The following is a 15,524-nucleotide window of genomic DNA, read 5'->3' as shown; positions in this document are numbered from 1 at the left end:
TCATCCTGACGTGTTGTTTCCATTCTGACGCAGACTGGCAGTTAATTCAGGTTTAAACTGGATCACAATGAAGACATATGTGAGGAGGGTCCCGATGATCTGTTTCAACAAAGAAGCAAAGTTATAGAAGTGCAATTTGCTATTGAACACTAGCTTCTTGGATGAATAGTGAATGTATATTTTCTCCAAAGTTTCACCGGAGAACTGAGTTGAGTCTTACATTAAGATGTGAGAAATATGTTTGGATCTGTATGAATTCAGCATACCGTTAAGACTGTGTCCTTTGTGATGGGCATTAGGCCCAAAGCACTGATTCCGATCTTGCGCTGAGACAACTTGTTGGCAAACAGTGTGACCTGTGAGTAGGGTTAGTAACAAAAAATAAGGCATTTACAACACAGAACACGCCATTACATTGAATATATACTGACAGATAGAAGAGGGTGATAAAATAGTTACTTGTGCTTTTTGTTACTTTGAGTCCCATCCAGGATTCGAACCCAGACTCAACCTAATGGAAAGAAGTTGTTCTTTACTAACAAATTGCACATTTATGTTTGACAAATGTGTAAATGGCATGAAGTATACAAACCATGAAGAATTGATCTTCATTGGCCGATGCTTATCGTAAGAAGCAAGTAAAGAGTTCGGGTGGTCAGGTTCGCGTGGTTGACACGTCACCTTATACCAAGTGTGTAGATCGATGCTCATGCTGTTGAACACAGGGTTGTTCGGTCCACACTATTATACACTGACCGCCGCTGGAATGTTTCTGAGTGCGGCGTTACACAACAGACCAACTAACCAACCAATAACGTCATAACTTTCGGCCACTTGTCAGATGGGTATATAAGATACCTGTCTGGACTGCATATTCCTCTTTTTTGTTGGTTGATCGGTGACTGTATCAGTTTGTGTTAGTTTGTTAGTTTGCTGTCTGAGTGTATGGGTTCCAATCCTGGATATTATCTATTCTTTTAAATGCTTTCAACTAGTTGTAACTTATAACTGTGATAATCTAGTTATTCTTCCCTCCATCGATGATATGTTCTTATTCCTTATGTATTTAGTCTTCAGATTCAAATTCTCGTCACGGTATTGCTGAAATATGGCTGAAGTGACGCTAAATTTTAAGTCGGTCACTCACTCCAATCCTGGATGATACTGAACCAAACAAAAGTGCCGGAATCCATACTCCTTTCAGGAGGAGTAATCCCAAATATAATACTTGTTAACACGTTTTAACATTTTGAAAAGTTTTATCACCAGCGACCGCTGTGTAAACACGAACATTCACGGACATCTCAATCATATCGTGAATATATACATAATATACAGATAGAAGTGTTCTTGTGAAATGTTTGTTTTCTTACCAGTCCTATCACTCTGTCAGGCATCTTTCTCCCGGCCAGGTCATGAAGACTATTCAGGGGTCGATGTGCCTGTACACAAACATTCAGATTCGTCACAGATCACAGTGCGCCGGTGGTGAGAAGTCGTGAAAATATTTCGCTTTTCAAACCAAATTCCTTCTACTAAGACACCTCAGCACTTTGTATTCAAATGAATTTTGAATCCCAGATAAAGTATTGGTAAGGCAACTATGTAACTGTACTGTGTTGTACTGTGACATCTGAATAGAAATCACTCTGTAAATGTCAATAAAACAAACATAGCAGGGTAAAGCTAATGTCAACATCCTCCTTTGACTACTGGAGAAACAGGAGAAGACTAATGTGTTCCGTACAGATGGTACGGTTGTGTTCTAGGCCTTATGTTTGTAGTACTTTGGGTGAGTGAGTGAGTGAGTAGGGTTTCGCACCGCCGTTAGCAATATTCCAGTACTATCACGTCGGGGAAGGCAAGATATGAGCTTCCTATATTGTACGCCGGATCTTCGGCGTGACGAATCCATGCTACGATCACCCACCGCCCCTGCATTGCTTTGGTGACTTCTTAGTAAACGACTAGCTTGGTGAAATGTTTTTGAAACATATCATAAATCATCATACTTCAGAATCATTTTTTTGTCTAACAGAATTTCAACATGCATGTTTACAAAACAAACAAGCACTTACCGCTTCGTGCAGCCTGATGCCAAGATAAGTGAGGGTGATGAGATTCAGAGTGGAATAGTACACAACAAACATCGCCGTGACAATGTTCTGGAGAAGAGGGACGTCATTGATGATGACATACAGGCAGAAACACAAAGTCAGGAACGAACTGAGGTAGGCAGCAGCCACGTGTATGGATATGAAGGAACACACATAATCCACTAAGTCTGTAAGCAATGCATGGTAACCTCGAATGTCCTCAATCTCCTCTTCTTTCACGGATCCTCCAGATGCCTGTACCAGTCTTTGCGTGCAAACATCATATTCATAGGTAAGAAGAAGTGAGATTGACAAAAACAGAAGCAACATTGAATGGCTTAGCAGAGTGTCACAGCCTCCAAATACCGCACCTAAGAGAATGTTTGGCCAATATAATTCTCTGGTTGCGACAGTCATAGTGCCTGTACTAATTCCACTGACTACACAAAACACGGCAGCGAGGATTTGTAAACACAAGCATGTCCTCTTTACCCTCTTCTTCAATGAAGGATTTGGAACGGAACTTTTAAACTTCAATCGTGCTTCGCGAAGACGTCGGCAGAATGTACGTAACTTGCTGTGGATGTTGGTACTGAGAGTCCAGTATATTAGAGGTAGCAGAATTATAGTGTTTTGTAACATTGCAAGACATGCGTCGGTGACAGAATCAACGTTGACATAGTCTGGTATCATCTGAACAAACTTTAGGATGAAAACTATGCAGATTAAACTGGAATATATGTAGGCAGCTACCGAGGACGGGGTGCATCGTTGTTCTGACTTTGACTGTTTGTAGTCCCACGATAACCCAGAGAATGCTATCAGTCTCTGGATACTAGACAATATTTCTTGTGCATCATCTGTATCACTCGATGTATCAACTGTATTTTGAAACGCCTTCAACATTTTAGAAAGCCTGAGAGGCAAATATGCTGTGTACCTTCTCTGCAAGCTTAATATCCCTGTGGTCAAGTGGGGTGCCTGCAGTCTTTGATAACAAGTTTCATGTTGATGTTTGAATAAATATGTAACAGCGCACACGTAGTTACAAACGGAAATGGGTAAGCACGTTTTCGCTGAAGATGATAAAAACCTTTAATGCAGTTATCAGACCCATGTAAATACTGAACCGACAGTACAAAGTGTTACACAAACATTTGGCAGTGGTGTTAATGGATTCCTAAAGACGTAACTAAAAGAACGCTTTCTAGGAAGAAACCGAACTGCTTTTACCCGTCCTTAAAACAAGTTAATTACACACTGACAGTAGTTAGTTAGTTAATAGTTAGACATTGATGTATTTTCTATATTAAATGTAATACCCAGCTGGTGAGAGAAATGATTTGGGGGATCAGAGAAACGTATGTGGATTTTTTTAGATATGATAGTTCAATAGGTGTCAGCATTGTGTGGATGAGATCGTTTCTGTTCTGTTTTCGATGTAAATATGCCAGGGCAGTTTAGACACAAACGTCTTCTTTGCTGACCACCGCACTGTATAGGCTCTAACGTCATTTGTATTCTTCAGTCAAAGTATACAAAATATTTTGTGGTAGCTGTGTTATGTTACATGAACTGGACAAAGTGTATAAGATTGAGCACTGTTTAAAGAAGTGCTTTGTCTTTCCCCTAAAATTGTGAACTTAATCCCATAGAGCTGGTCTGGGATAACATCAAGTCCGAAGTGGGAAGACATAACATCACCTTCAAATTTGGGTATTTACAGAAACAAGTATAGCGATCCTCCAGAAACGTTTCGAAAGAAACATGGCAGAAATGTGTTGAAAAAGAGGAGAAGGATTTTGAAACTAAATCCTGGCAAGAGAGTGGTTTAGACCATGCCTCACTTAGATCCGTCAAAGATGGACTCTGACAGTAGTTGTTCGGAATCAGAGCTGGAGTCAGACGACTTTTGAAACGACCGGTAGTCTCCATTCTTTCTAGCAGACTGGCTTTTCCTATCTTTGCACTCCTCACTCGTAACAAACAGTGAACTTTGCCAGCATTTTAATGATAGTTTGACAACCGTTTTGGACATAAATTCGGTAAAAGAACTTACAGAGTTGGTCTGATGGGTTTTGTTTATATTTTGATCAAAATTTTATTGAATATTACTTGTTTATCAGATTCCAAATTAGATTTCAATTCATCGGGACGCCAAGTGGACTGGAGAGCCGTCCATTCATTAAGGGTCCATTACCACACTTAAATAATATACGTCCATAACGGTGACGAGCAAAGGTCAAGTTTAAGCTAAACACCACTTGATGCAGTCATAATCACGTGCTATTTGCATTCTGCTCCAGTTCCGATAACATGCTATCATATTCATGCACTAGTTGAAAATACATGGTGGATCGTTAGATGCAACAAAGACAACAAATTAAAAACAAATATATAGGGATAGAATAGACCTTCAGCAACCCATGTTTGCCACAACAGGCGACTATGCTTATCGTAAGAGGCGACTAACGGAATCAGTTGGTCAGGATCGCTGTTTTGGTTGCCACATGTCATCGGTTCCCATTTGCGCAGATCGATGCTCATTCTGTTGATCACTGGATTGTCTGCTCCAGATTAAATTATTTACAGACTGCCGCTATAAGTGCGGCATAAAACTAAACTCACTCACTCTACAAATGTAACGGTACGAACTTCATAAAATGCAGTAAGGAACAAACCACATATATTTTTGGAATGGGTTTTGTAATTTTATCACATGAAACGCCAACACTTACCCCTTCGTGCAGTCTGATGCCAAGATAGGTGAGAGTGGTGAGAGGCGACAAAAACAGAATAGGTCGAAAACATAACAACTGGAGGGCGAAGTTGTCGTTGATGGAGATATACAGACAGAAACAAAAATTCAGGAATGAACTGAGATATGCAGCAGCCACGTGTATGGATATGAAGGAACACACATAATCCACTAGGTCTGTTAGCAATGCATGGTAACCTCGAATGTCCTCAATCTCTTTTTCTTTGACGGATCCATCAGATACCCGTACCAATCTTTGCGGGCAAACATCATATTCATAGGTGAATAGGAGGGACATTGATAAAAACAGAAACAAAAGGGAAATGATTAGAAGAGTGTTATAAACACCATATACCACACTTAAGACAATTAAAGGCCAATATAATTTGCTGGAGGGCTCACTGCCTATGCCTGTAAGTGTTTTCATGAGCGTTAACACATTTAAAAGATTTTTTAAAATATAATTTTCACTGGAGAGGGCAACTGTCATGCCTACTCCACAGACTACACTCATGAAAAACGCAAAGACATAAACACGCCCTTCAACCCTCGTCAATGAAGGATTTGGAACAAAACTATTAAACGTCAGGTGTGTTGCCTGTACATGTTGGCAGATTCTACGTATCTTGCTGTCGAGGTTGGTACTGAGACCTCAACCGATCAGTAATAACACATCTTCAATGAGACTCGATATTGCAATACTTCTCTCAGTGACAGAATCAGCTTGGGTATACTTTTGTGTCACCAGAAAAAAATATTAGCATGAAAACTATGCCGACCAAACTTGAATACATGCAGGCAGTTACAGAGGACGCGGTGCACCCCCACGCAGACTCTGACTGCTTCTCACGACTATTCTGGACACTGAAAGCCAGACCTTTCCTAGAGATCATTAGACTTCTCTTTTCAACTGAATTTCTCCGGTACGTAGTATATCATGATGCTGCATCACTTAAGCCTCAACATACTTTCAGTTACACGGGATGGAAATGGAAGGGATGGAAGGGATGGACATGGAAGGGATGGAAATAGAAAGGATGACATGGAAGGGATGGAAATGGAAGGGATGGCAATGGAAGGGGTGGAAATAGAAAGGATGACATGGAAGGGATGGAAATGGAAGAGATGGCAATGGAAGGGGTGGAAATGGAAGGGATGGAAATGGAAGGGGTGGCAATGGAAAGGATGGACATGGAAGGGGTGGAAATGGAAGGGATGAAAATGGAAGGGATGGAAATGGAAGGGTGGAAATGGAAGGGATGGAAATGGAAGGGGTGGCAATGGAAAGGATGGACATGGAAGGGGTGGAAATGGAAGGGATGAAAATGGAAGGGATGAAAATGGAAGGGATGGAAATGGAAAGGATGGAAATGGAAGGGATGGAAATGGAAAGGATGGACATGGAAGGGATGAAAATGGAAAGAATGGCAATGGAAAGGATGGAAAGGGAAGGGATGGAAATGGAAAGGATGGAAATGGAAGGGGTGGACCCAGTTGGCACTCAGCATGCGTTCTTATTCACATTTCAAAGCACGTATTTGTTTGAGGGCCGTTGTGTGTATCTAGATCCCTGAAGTAGGTGACAGGCGATAATGGCCTTGAATTCATGTACTGACTAAACGATGGAACTATAGCATAATCGCAATTTACAGTTTGGGAATAGATGTCCACCTCTGGGAATTACAACATGTCACTGGCACAGTGTTCTGTGAGCACGATAAAATGTAGACGAATAAGCAAATGTGGCATACAATAGTGATTCAGAGACAAACGTTGGTTATTGTTACAGCCCAAACTGTATGTTTTGAATTTCATTTTTTCATGGTTTTGTGTTAAATAAACTGTTGTGGCTGACAGAAGCTTTTAAAGATTGGTTCATCGATCAAATTTAGCGGGTTGCATGCACTGGTGTCAAAGGGAGATCACTTCTGACAGTGATATGATTTTAGGGTTCGGTATGTAGCCTGCCTGCCTTGTGAGCGGAGAGGACATAGTCTACAAACAAAATGAATTTCTTGGACATTTTTGCTACTACCGACTTTGTGTTATATGTAACGAATCTATCAACACATGCAGTCAAAACCTGCAGTCAAAAAAACTGTGAGGCATTATGTTTGCGGTGTGACACAGGTCCAGAGGTTAAGATAGTTTTCAGAAATCTTAGTGCCGAACATCTTTAATGGTTTAAAGATAAAGTATCTACAGGGCTATAAATTAAGGGCAAAGAACAGATTGAATCTGCTCGGTTTGAGTGAATGAGTGAGTTTAGTTTTATGCCGCTTTTTTGCAATATTTCAGGAATATCACGGCGGGGGACACCAGAAAATGGACTTCACACATTGTACCCTTGTGGGGAATCGCACCCGGGTCTTCGGCGTGACGAGCGAACGCTTTAACCACTAGGCTACCCCTGTTCGGGTTGAGAGACAGGAGGTTACGTTTAGATGACTAGTGACCACAGCTCACTAATCAGCTGGTTGGCAACTGTTATGATTTATTTTGATTAAAAATAACGCTACTCTATGTGAACTATGTACAAAAGTCTACATCCAGATTGACTTAGATTTCGTGCCTATTTGTAGAGGAGGTCAATACTTGATGTTTAGGGTTTGTAGATTTTGTATTAAGTCAAGGAGAGGCTGGAGCTGCTGATAGTTCTTGGCGTTCTGATGTCAGTCTTGACACGTAACCAGTGAATGTACTTGGAAAACATCAAATTTTCCTGTTCCGTTTCGGTGAAACCATTATTTGAATCCACAGTTTAGACGTTTCTAGTATCAGAGACATATTCCATATTCGTTGAAGTGATCAGAACCGCAATCACATAATGTACGACAAGCGTTTCAAAGCACGGTGTCCATGGCGGCGTTGCTAAACCATTAGAAAATGAGGCTGCACATCTATCAGCGCACAAACCTCAAGTTAAAGTCAAATACGAGCATGTATTTCCCTGACAGATATTGTACAAATCATTTTAGTCATTTTAAATCCTACTGGCAAATCGGTTTCCATAGTGGCGATGTCAAACCATTGTGAAGTAAAGTTGTATAGCCATTAGTGAAACTAAATACAAGTGTAAGGTAAATACGATTTGATGCAGGCACGATGTCGAGCTGTTTTCATTTTGGTGATGAAATGGGTGAGTTTGTGAGTTTAGTTTTACGCCGCACTCAGCCATATTCCAGCTATATGGCGGCGGTCCATAAATAATACAGTCTAGACCAGACAATCCAGTGATCAACAGCATGAGCATTGATCTGCACAACTGGGAACCTATGACATGAGTCAATCAAGTCAGCGAGCCTGACCACCCGATCCCGTTAGTCGCCTCTTACGACAAGCATGATTTACTGAACAAGCATGGGTTACTGGTCTTTGAACAAGTAATTGAACAGCAATTGGTTATTGAAGAATACTGAAGCTACACAGGTTTCTAGGCGAGAGTACAGTTGCGTCTCACCTTAAGATCTGCACAATACCATGCTTAGGCGTGGCTTCATTTATTAATCCATCTTATTTTGTGTACAGCTCATTTTAGAAATATTCTGGTGAGGACTCCGAGTGGCGTAACTTTGTAGGTGGTAGTTTTCACAGTAAACATTAAAATTATATCCACGTAATTGCAATAAAGTTTTATGGTGTATTGACAATGTTGAGAACAGTGGAGATACTGAAGATTTGGTACGGACATCATTTGGATCATACCACAAGTTACACAACACATGCAAGGCGTGTAAAAGTACGGTTTCAATATAGATAGTGTCCAAACATTTTAAAATATACATGTACAAACAAGTTTACAACTTCTTGGAGTCATTCTGCCGCAGTCCAGCAGTGTGTTGAACATTCGTGTCAATCAACACTTTAGAAAGCTCCTCTAACGCCAATGTTAGCCTAAAAGGCATATTCCTGTGGCTGGAGATCTGTCTATACACTAGACTATTACCACAATTACATAATACACGATAAGCGTTTCAACGCACGGTTTCGATATTTGAAATGTTAAACCACATTGAAGTGAAGCTGAAGAGTCAATAGTCCACAACCATCAAGATTAAATCACATATTACTTAATGCAGGCATCCTGCTGTGCTGTCTGCATTCTGCCGCAGCCCAGCCTCTGGTTTAAACTGGATCACGAAGAAAACATACGTGAGGAGGGTCCCGATGACCTTTTTAAAAAAAGAAGCAAAGTCATCGAAGTGCAATTAGATATTGTCTGTAGTAAAAAATATACACATGAGCGTTAATTAAGCACCACCCATGCTCATGCTATAAGATTGTGTTTAACACAACACACTGGTCATTCATGACATGGGAACCAAACACATTGTTATAATTTTGTTAACTGAACCATCTAAAGTATCAATCCATCAACTACCAACACTGCTGCTACTTTCTGCTATAATTTATTGTCATATGGGGGCACTAGAAACGTTATCAATAATCAGGTCCAAAACTATGATCACACATACAATGTCTGTGGTACAACGTACACAATGTTCTCTAAAAAGTTCACTGTTCAATCCTAAGCTAACAGTAATCCTCCCCTCGCACGGATAACTCCTGCAACCCTCCTCCTCATGCTGGAAATCAAACGCCGAATGCGCATCATTGGAATCCTCTGCCATTCCTCATGAAGAGCCTGGGGCAATTCCTGTAGATTTTGAACAGGTGGATCCCTTACTTGAACTTGGTCCCATAAATGCTCCATTGGGTTGAGATCAGGGTTTCTCGCAGGACAGATGGTAATCTGTCAATTGCGTTGTTCAGCAAGTATGCAATAATAGCTCTGGAACGATGGGACCTGGCATTATCGTCCATGAATACTGGCCGACTGGCGATGGGGTGGTTATCAAAATGAACAGGTGTTGTCAACAGCAGCTTCCAGTACTTCCTGCTGGTATCTCTTACCATTGAGTGTCCCTTGAATGGTGATAAGATTCAGTTTGTAGTCATAGGAGATACACACCCACACCATTACAGATCCACTGCCAGTGGGTGCAGCTCTATGGATCATCCGCTGTTGATAAGCCTCATTACTCCTTCTCCAAATTCGCCAACGGCCATCACTAACACGAAGAAGAAAACGGCTGTCATCGGACCAATGGATCCTGCGCCATGTCCTCAGATTGTGGTCCTGCCGTTGATTACTCCACGCCAAACGTTGAGCCTTGTGTCTGTCAGTGAGTAAGGGACGTTTGATTGGACGACGTGCCCGGAGTCCAGCGGACCTAAGCCTGCTTCGGATGGTGCTGGTTGAGAGACGATCACCCACCCTCCATTGTTCCCTGAGATCTTTGGCATTGGTAGTGGGCCTGCGTCTCAATAGGCGAACTAGGGCACGGTCGTCGCGGGGAATGGTCTTTCTTGGCCTTCCTGATCGTGGACGATCCTAACCAGTGGCCTCATGTTTACAAGGCGACTAACGACAGCATGGTTGATATTCAATCTGGACCCAGTGCTGCTACAGGAAAAAACAGCTTCATGCATACCAGTAACCTGCCATCTGGTATTTTCAGAAAGCCTACGCCTCGGCATGTCCAAAAAGGTTCAAATTCAGCGCTTCACCCTTTGATGCGTCGATAAGTAAGCAATGAGAAAACTTCATTTCACCTTTTTATATCCCTCAGTCGGTTGTAGCATGACAGAACTTTAGCAAAAACAGCATGCATTTGAGTCATGCTAACTGCATATGCCTTTCGATATAACTGGTTGACTTCTCTGTTTTGATCCCTTTTTGTTACAATCGACAATTATTTTTGGTGGTGCTTAATTAGTGCTCGTGTGTATACATGTGTTCTTTTGTGTGTTTTATCTGAGAGTTCAGTTGCATCGGACGTTAAGTTAAAGAACTGCAATTGGCCACAGGATAGGTGTGATGGCAGATATATTTTAAGGTTTTAGTTGAGAAGCGTTGAGTCTTATATGAAGATCTAGCAAATATGTATGGATCTGCTCGAGGTCAACGTACCGTTAAGACTGTGTCCTTCGTGATGGTCACTAGGCCTGAAGCACTAATTCCGATCTGACGCTGAGACAACTTGTTGGCGAACAGGGTGACCTGGGGGTACAGATAGTAAGACAATATACGATACTGACAACACAGAACACGTCATTAATTACAGCTGTATGATAAATAGCTATAACATGATAACTGGATATTATTACTTTTTAAATGATATTGTGCATTCATGAATTTCGGCTACAGTGAGCTACACAAAACACGTGACTAAACAACAAGTTGTCTAACTCCCATTTGTGTGGAAGCTGCGGTGTCTGCGTGGGATGGATCGTTGACTTTGTGTTTGCGGTTACGTGCCTGACCCTGAGAGTGTGGTTTCCAATCCTGGCTATAACTAAACATAAAAAAGTTCTGGAATTGGTGCTTTTCTCAGGAAGTATAATCCCAGTTAGAACACTAGTTAACATTTTGTTCTACGATAGTTAGTGTCAGCTGACATCTGACATAACCATAAACATTTAAGGACAAAATCTTAAAGGTGAACAAACAGATTGTTGAATGTAGATTGGAGTGTTGTCGCTTTATCTCCTATTCGTCCTGTTGTTGAGCAACTTCGACATAAAATATAGAAATACGATTTTATTATGTTCGTGTTTCATGTTTCGGTTTGTAACCTATTGTCTGAATTGGTTAATGAGACTCATGTTTCGGTTTGTAACCTGTTGTCTGAATTGGTTAATGAGACTCATGTTTCGGTTTGTAACCTATTGTCTGAATTGGTTAATGAGACTCATGTATCGGTTTATAACCTACTCTCTGAATTGGTTAATGAGACTCATGTTTCGGTTTGTAACCTATTGTCTGAATTGGTTAATGAGACTCATGTTTCGGTTTATAACCTACTGTCAGAATTGGTTAATGAGACTCATGTTTCGGTTTGTAACCTATTGTCTGAATTGGTTAATGAGACTCATGTTTCGGTTTGTAACCTACTGTCTGAATTGGTTAATGAGACTCGTGTTTCGGTTTCTGAACACGTCATCATATTACTTGTATATGACGGATGTCAGCAACATGAAACAAAACCCAAATAGTTACTGGTACATTTGTTAGGATGAGGCTAGTCCAGAATTCGAAACCACTCTTAACCTAACAGAAAGTAATGGAAGTTAATTGAGAAACAGTAATCCCAACTGTAACATATGTTACATTTGACCAGTTGCTAAGCATTTGGGCATCTAGTCAGCGAAGAATTGGTCTTCAGTAACCCATTCCTGTCGTAGGAGGCGACTAACGGGATCGAGTGGTAAGGCTTGCTGAGTTGGTTGACCCCAAACGTCATCGTATCCCAACTGCGTAGATCGATGCTCATTCTGATGATCACTGGGTTGTCTGGTCCGGAAGCGATTGTTAACATACCTCCACCATAGAGCTGAAATATAGCTGAGTTCAACAAACCAACCGTTCCATTCGTCAGAGGAATGCATGAGACACGCTTCCAGCCAACGTGTTGTCTGATTCCCATTTTTGTGGCAGATGCAGTGACTGAGTGGGTTTGATTGCTGAATTTTGTGCTGGTGATTAGGTGCCTGACCCTGAGACTGTGGATTTAAATCCCGGATGGGATTAAACCTACCAAACGTAACTGGAATCTACTTTAATGAAAATAATTAAAATAATAATAAATAATACACGTATTAACATTCTTAAATGTTATTCCACTGATGTAAACACAAACCCTTAAGGAGAATATCGTATTGTTAACGGGAATACATGAAAAATATATACTTTAATTGTTATTGCAAAATGTTTGTTTTTTTACCAGTCCTATCACTCTCTCTGACATCTTTCTCCCGGCCAGGTCATGAAGAATATTCAGGGGTCGATGTGCCTGCACGAAAACATTTGTTCACAGTTCACTGATGATAAAAATATTTGAAATACAATATTTTTCAAATCAAATTCCATCTACCCAAACCCAAAGTTTTTCAATCACATTCCAGTAAATTTGTAATTACAGGTGAGTTGTTATCACGGTATGTCTTTATATTCATACATTGAACAACCATGATCAGTTTTGTATTGGGGCAGATGATGAGAATAGAAAAGCATTTATCTGTAAAACCATACCAATCTAACAAATTTTCTGGGCAAAAACATGCAAACACTCATCTTTGATTTGGTTAAAAACAAAAACAGAAAAAAACAGGAGAAGGCTACTTGATAGTGCTGTATTTCATACAGGTTTGCAGAGCCATGGTGACTCTCCAGTTTAGAAAAATAACAGGGACCGTGTTATCGAGTTCTCAAGAGCGAAAGATATCATTCTCAAACAATCGATGGTTAAACTTTGATAAAATGTTTTGCTATCTATATGTTAAGATAGGTGATGGGATATGTTCTATATGTAGCAAATACTACTGGTTTTGCTGTTCTTCGTAAACAGTGTTTCACTTTCTTATATTCCTGATATACAATTTGATTATTAATTGTTCTCGTCACGACGTGACTGTCATATTGCCGATGTGACGAAAACTATTATCTCATTCACTCACTCACTTACCGCTTCGTGCAGCCTGATGCCAAGATAAGTGAGGGTGATGAGATTCAGAGTGGAATAGTACACAACATACGCCGCCGCACCAATGTTCTGGAAGAGAAGTGCGCCATTGATGATGATATACAGACAGAAACACAAAATCAGGACTGAACTGAGATATGCAACAGTCACGTGTATGGATATGAAGGAGCACACATGATCCACTAAGTCTGTCAGCAATGCATGGTGATCTCGAATGTCCTCAATCTCCTCTTCTTTCACGGATCCTTCAGATGCCTGTACCAGTCTTTGCGTGCAAACATCATATTCATAGGTGAGAAGAAGTGAGATTGATAAAAACAGAAGCAATATTGAATGGTATAACAGAATGTTACAGCCACCATATACCGCACTTAAGACAATTACAGGCCAATAATATTCACTGTGTGCGTCAGTCAAAATGGCAACGTTTATCCCACTGGCTGCAAAGGAGAAGGCCGCGAGGAATCGTAAACATAAACACGCCTTCACTACCCTCTTCTTCAATAAAGGGTTTGGAACAGGACTTTTAAACCTTAGCCGTGCTTCATGAAGACATTGGCTGAATGCACGTATCTTGCTGTGGATGTTGGTGCTGAGAGCCCAGTAGATCAACGATAACACAATTACAGTGCTTCCTAATATTGCCACGCATGTGTCTGTGAAAGAATCAGCGGTGACATAATATGGTATCGTCTGGATTAACAATAGAATGTAAACCATGCATATCGCACTTGAATATATGCAGGCAGCCACCGAGGAGATGTTGCACTTTCCACCCGACTTTTTGTAGTCCCATGATAAACCAGATAAAACAATCAGTCTCTGGACCCTTGCCAGTGTTTCCTGTCCATCATCTACATCGCTCGATGTTCCCACCGTATTTTGGAACAACTGCAACATTTTCGAAAGACTGAGAGGTAACTATGTTATATACTTCCTTTGTAAACTAGACCTGCATGTGGTCCAACTCAGTGTCGCCAGTATCTAATATGCCAATTTCCATGACGATATATGGATATGTATATAAGGTCATAACGTACATTCAAATAACAGAAATAGGCAAACACGTTTTGGCTTAAGTTGTTAAAAGGTTTCTAATGCACTTATCAACACCAGATGAATATTGAACCTACAGCACAAAGTCTTTGACAAACTTTGGCAGTGGTGCAGCTTTTGTTTTCGATTTCTGTTATACATTCACAGTAGCTGATGACAGTTCAATATGTGTCAACCTTGTGTGGAGGAGATCGTTTCTGTTCTTTTTCAGATGTGAATGAAATGTATGTGGTAGAGCGGTTTGCTGGCTACCAAACTGTACTGACGTTAACGCTATCGTATTCTTCAATCATACCATACACAATATATTGCGACTCCTGTGTTATGTTATGTCGGTTGGACTTCACGTGTAGAATGGGATTCCATTTATGTTTTTGTGTAATCACCGGGTCGCTTGGGTAGCCTAGTGGTAAAGCGTTCGCTCGTCACGCCAAAGATCCGGGTTCTATTCACCACATGGATACAAGGTGTGAAGCCCATTTCTAGGGTCTTGTGTAAAGGTGAATTATTACACTCACTCCTGTAATCACCAGGCAACGAAAGACAGAATATGGTTAAGGGACTGACAGTGTACATCATTAGTGTCTTGTGTAAAAGTCAACTCATACACTCACTCTTGTAATCACCAGGCAACTAAAGACAGAATATGGTTAAGGGACTGACAGTGTACATCATTAGTGTCTTGTGTAAAGGCCAACTCATATACTCACTCTTGTAATCACCAGGCAACAGAATATGGTTAAGGGACTGTCAGTGTACATCATCAGTGTCTTGCTCCGTTAGCGTCTATGATTTATGAATGTAATAGACTTACTGGACGAGATCGTAATAAAGAAGTTGTTATCCATAAAGTTTGTCAATCTTGTACTCCCCAACTTATAAAATACCACTCAAAGAAGTTAATAGACTTACGGGAGTTAATCTTTTACGATCTTGACTATTATTAGAGTAAAAAACTTCTTCTCCTAATGTTTCTAGTATCTGACATTCAGAGATGTAAAGTTGAAGAATGTTTGCTAATAGTCTGCTAACTTCATATCAGCTGGGTAGTTCCGTCATTTAATTGTT

At 40.6% G+C, this 15,524-nt stretch overlaps 2 protein-coding genes across 2 annotated transcripts; both read right to left on the bottom strand.

The window, feature by feature from the left end:
* On the bottom strand, positions 1-2,426 carry LOC137285981 (gustatory receptor for sugar taste 64a-like). The gene is made up of 4 exons (XM_067817771.1): positions 2,079-2,426; positions 1,374-1,442; positions 267-356; positions 1-99 (listed from the first exon to the last, which is right to left on the bottom strand). The coding sequence occupies exons 1-4, from the start codon at positions 2,424-2,426 to the stop codon at positions 1-3; spliced, it is 606 nt and encodes a 201-aa protein (XP_067673872.1).
* A 6,498-nt stretch (positions 2,427-8,924) lies between these two features.
* On the bottom strand, positions 8,925-14,300 carry LOC137273758 (gustatory receptor for sugar taste 64a-like). Its single transcript, XM_067806596.1, has 4 exons — positions 13,383-14,300; positions 12,642-12,710; positions 10,829-10,918; positions 8,925-9,026 (listed from the first exon to the last, which is right to left on the bottom strand). The coding sequence occupies exons 1-4, from the start codon at positions 14,298-14,300 to the stop codon at positions 8,925-8,927; spliced, it is 1,179 nt and encodes a 392-aa protein (XP_067662697.1).
* Positions 14,301-15,524: the final 1,224 nt, after the last annotated feature.

Source organism: Haliotis asinina, chromosome 1, assembly GCF_037392515.1.
Source record: "Haliotis asinina isolate JCU_RB_2024 chromosome 1, JCU_Hal_asi_v2, whole genome shotgun sequence".
In the NCBI taxonomy this organism is placed as follows: Eukaryota; Metazoa; Mollusca; class Gastropoda; order Lepetellida; family Haliotidae; genus Haliotis; species Haliotis asinina.
This window is presented reverse-complemented; position numbering and strand designations above follow the sequence as displayed.

Coding starts and splice junctions, on each gene's coding strand:
- LOC137285981 (XM_067817771.1), bottom strand. CDS start 2,426: ATGTTGCTTCTGTTTTTGTCAATCTCACTTCTTCTTACCTATGAATAT. Junction 357..1,373: donor CTGACAGAGTGATAGGACTG/GTAAGAAAACAA, acceptor CCCTACTCACAG/GTCACACTGTTTGCCAACAA. Junction 100..266: donor CAAAGGACACAGTCTTAACG/GTATGCTGAATT, acceptor TTGTTGAAACAG/ATCATCGGGACCCTCCTCAC.
- LOC137273758 (XM_067806596.1), bottom strand. CDS start 14,300: ATGTTGCAGTTGTTCCAAAATACGGTGGGAACATCGAGCGATGTAGAT. Junction 10,919..12,641: donor CAGAGAGAGTGATAGGACTG/GTAAAAAAACAA, acceptor CTGTACCCCCAG/GTCACCCTGTTCGCCAACAA. Junction 9,027..10,828: donor CGAAGGACACAGTCTTAACG/GTACGTTGACCT, acceptor TTTTTTAAAAAG/GTCATCGGGACCCTCCTCAC.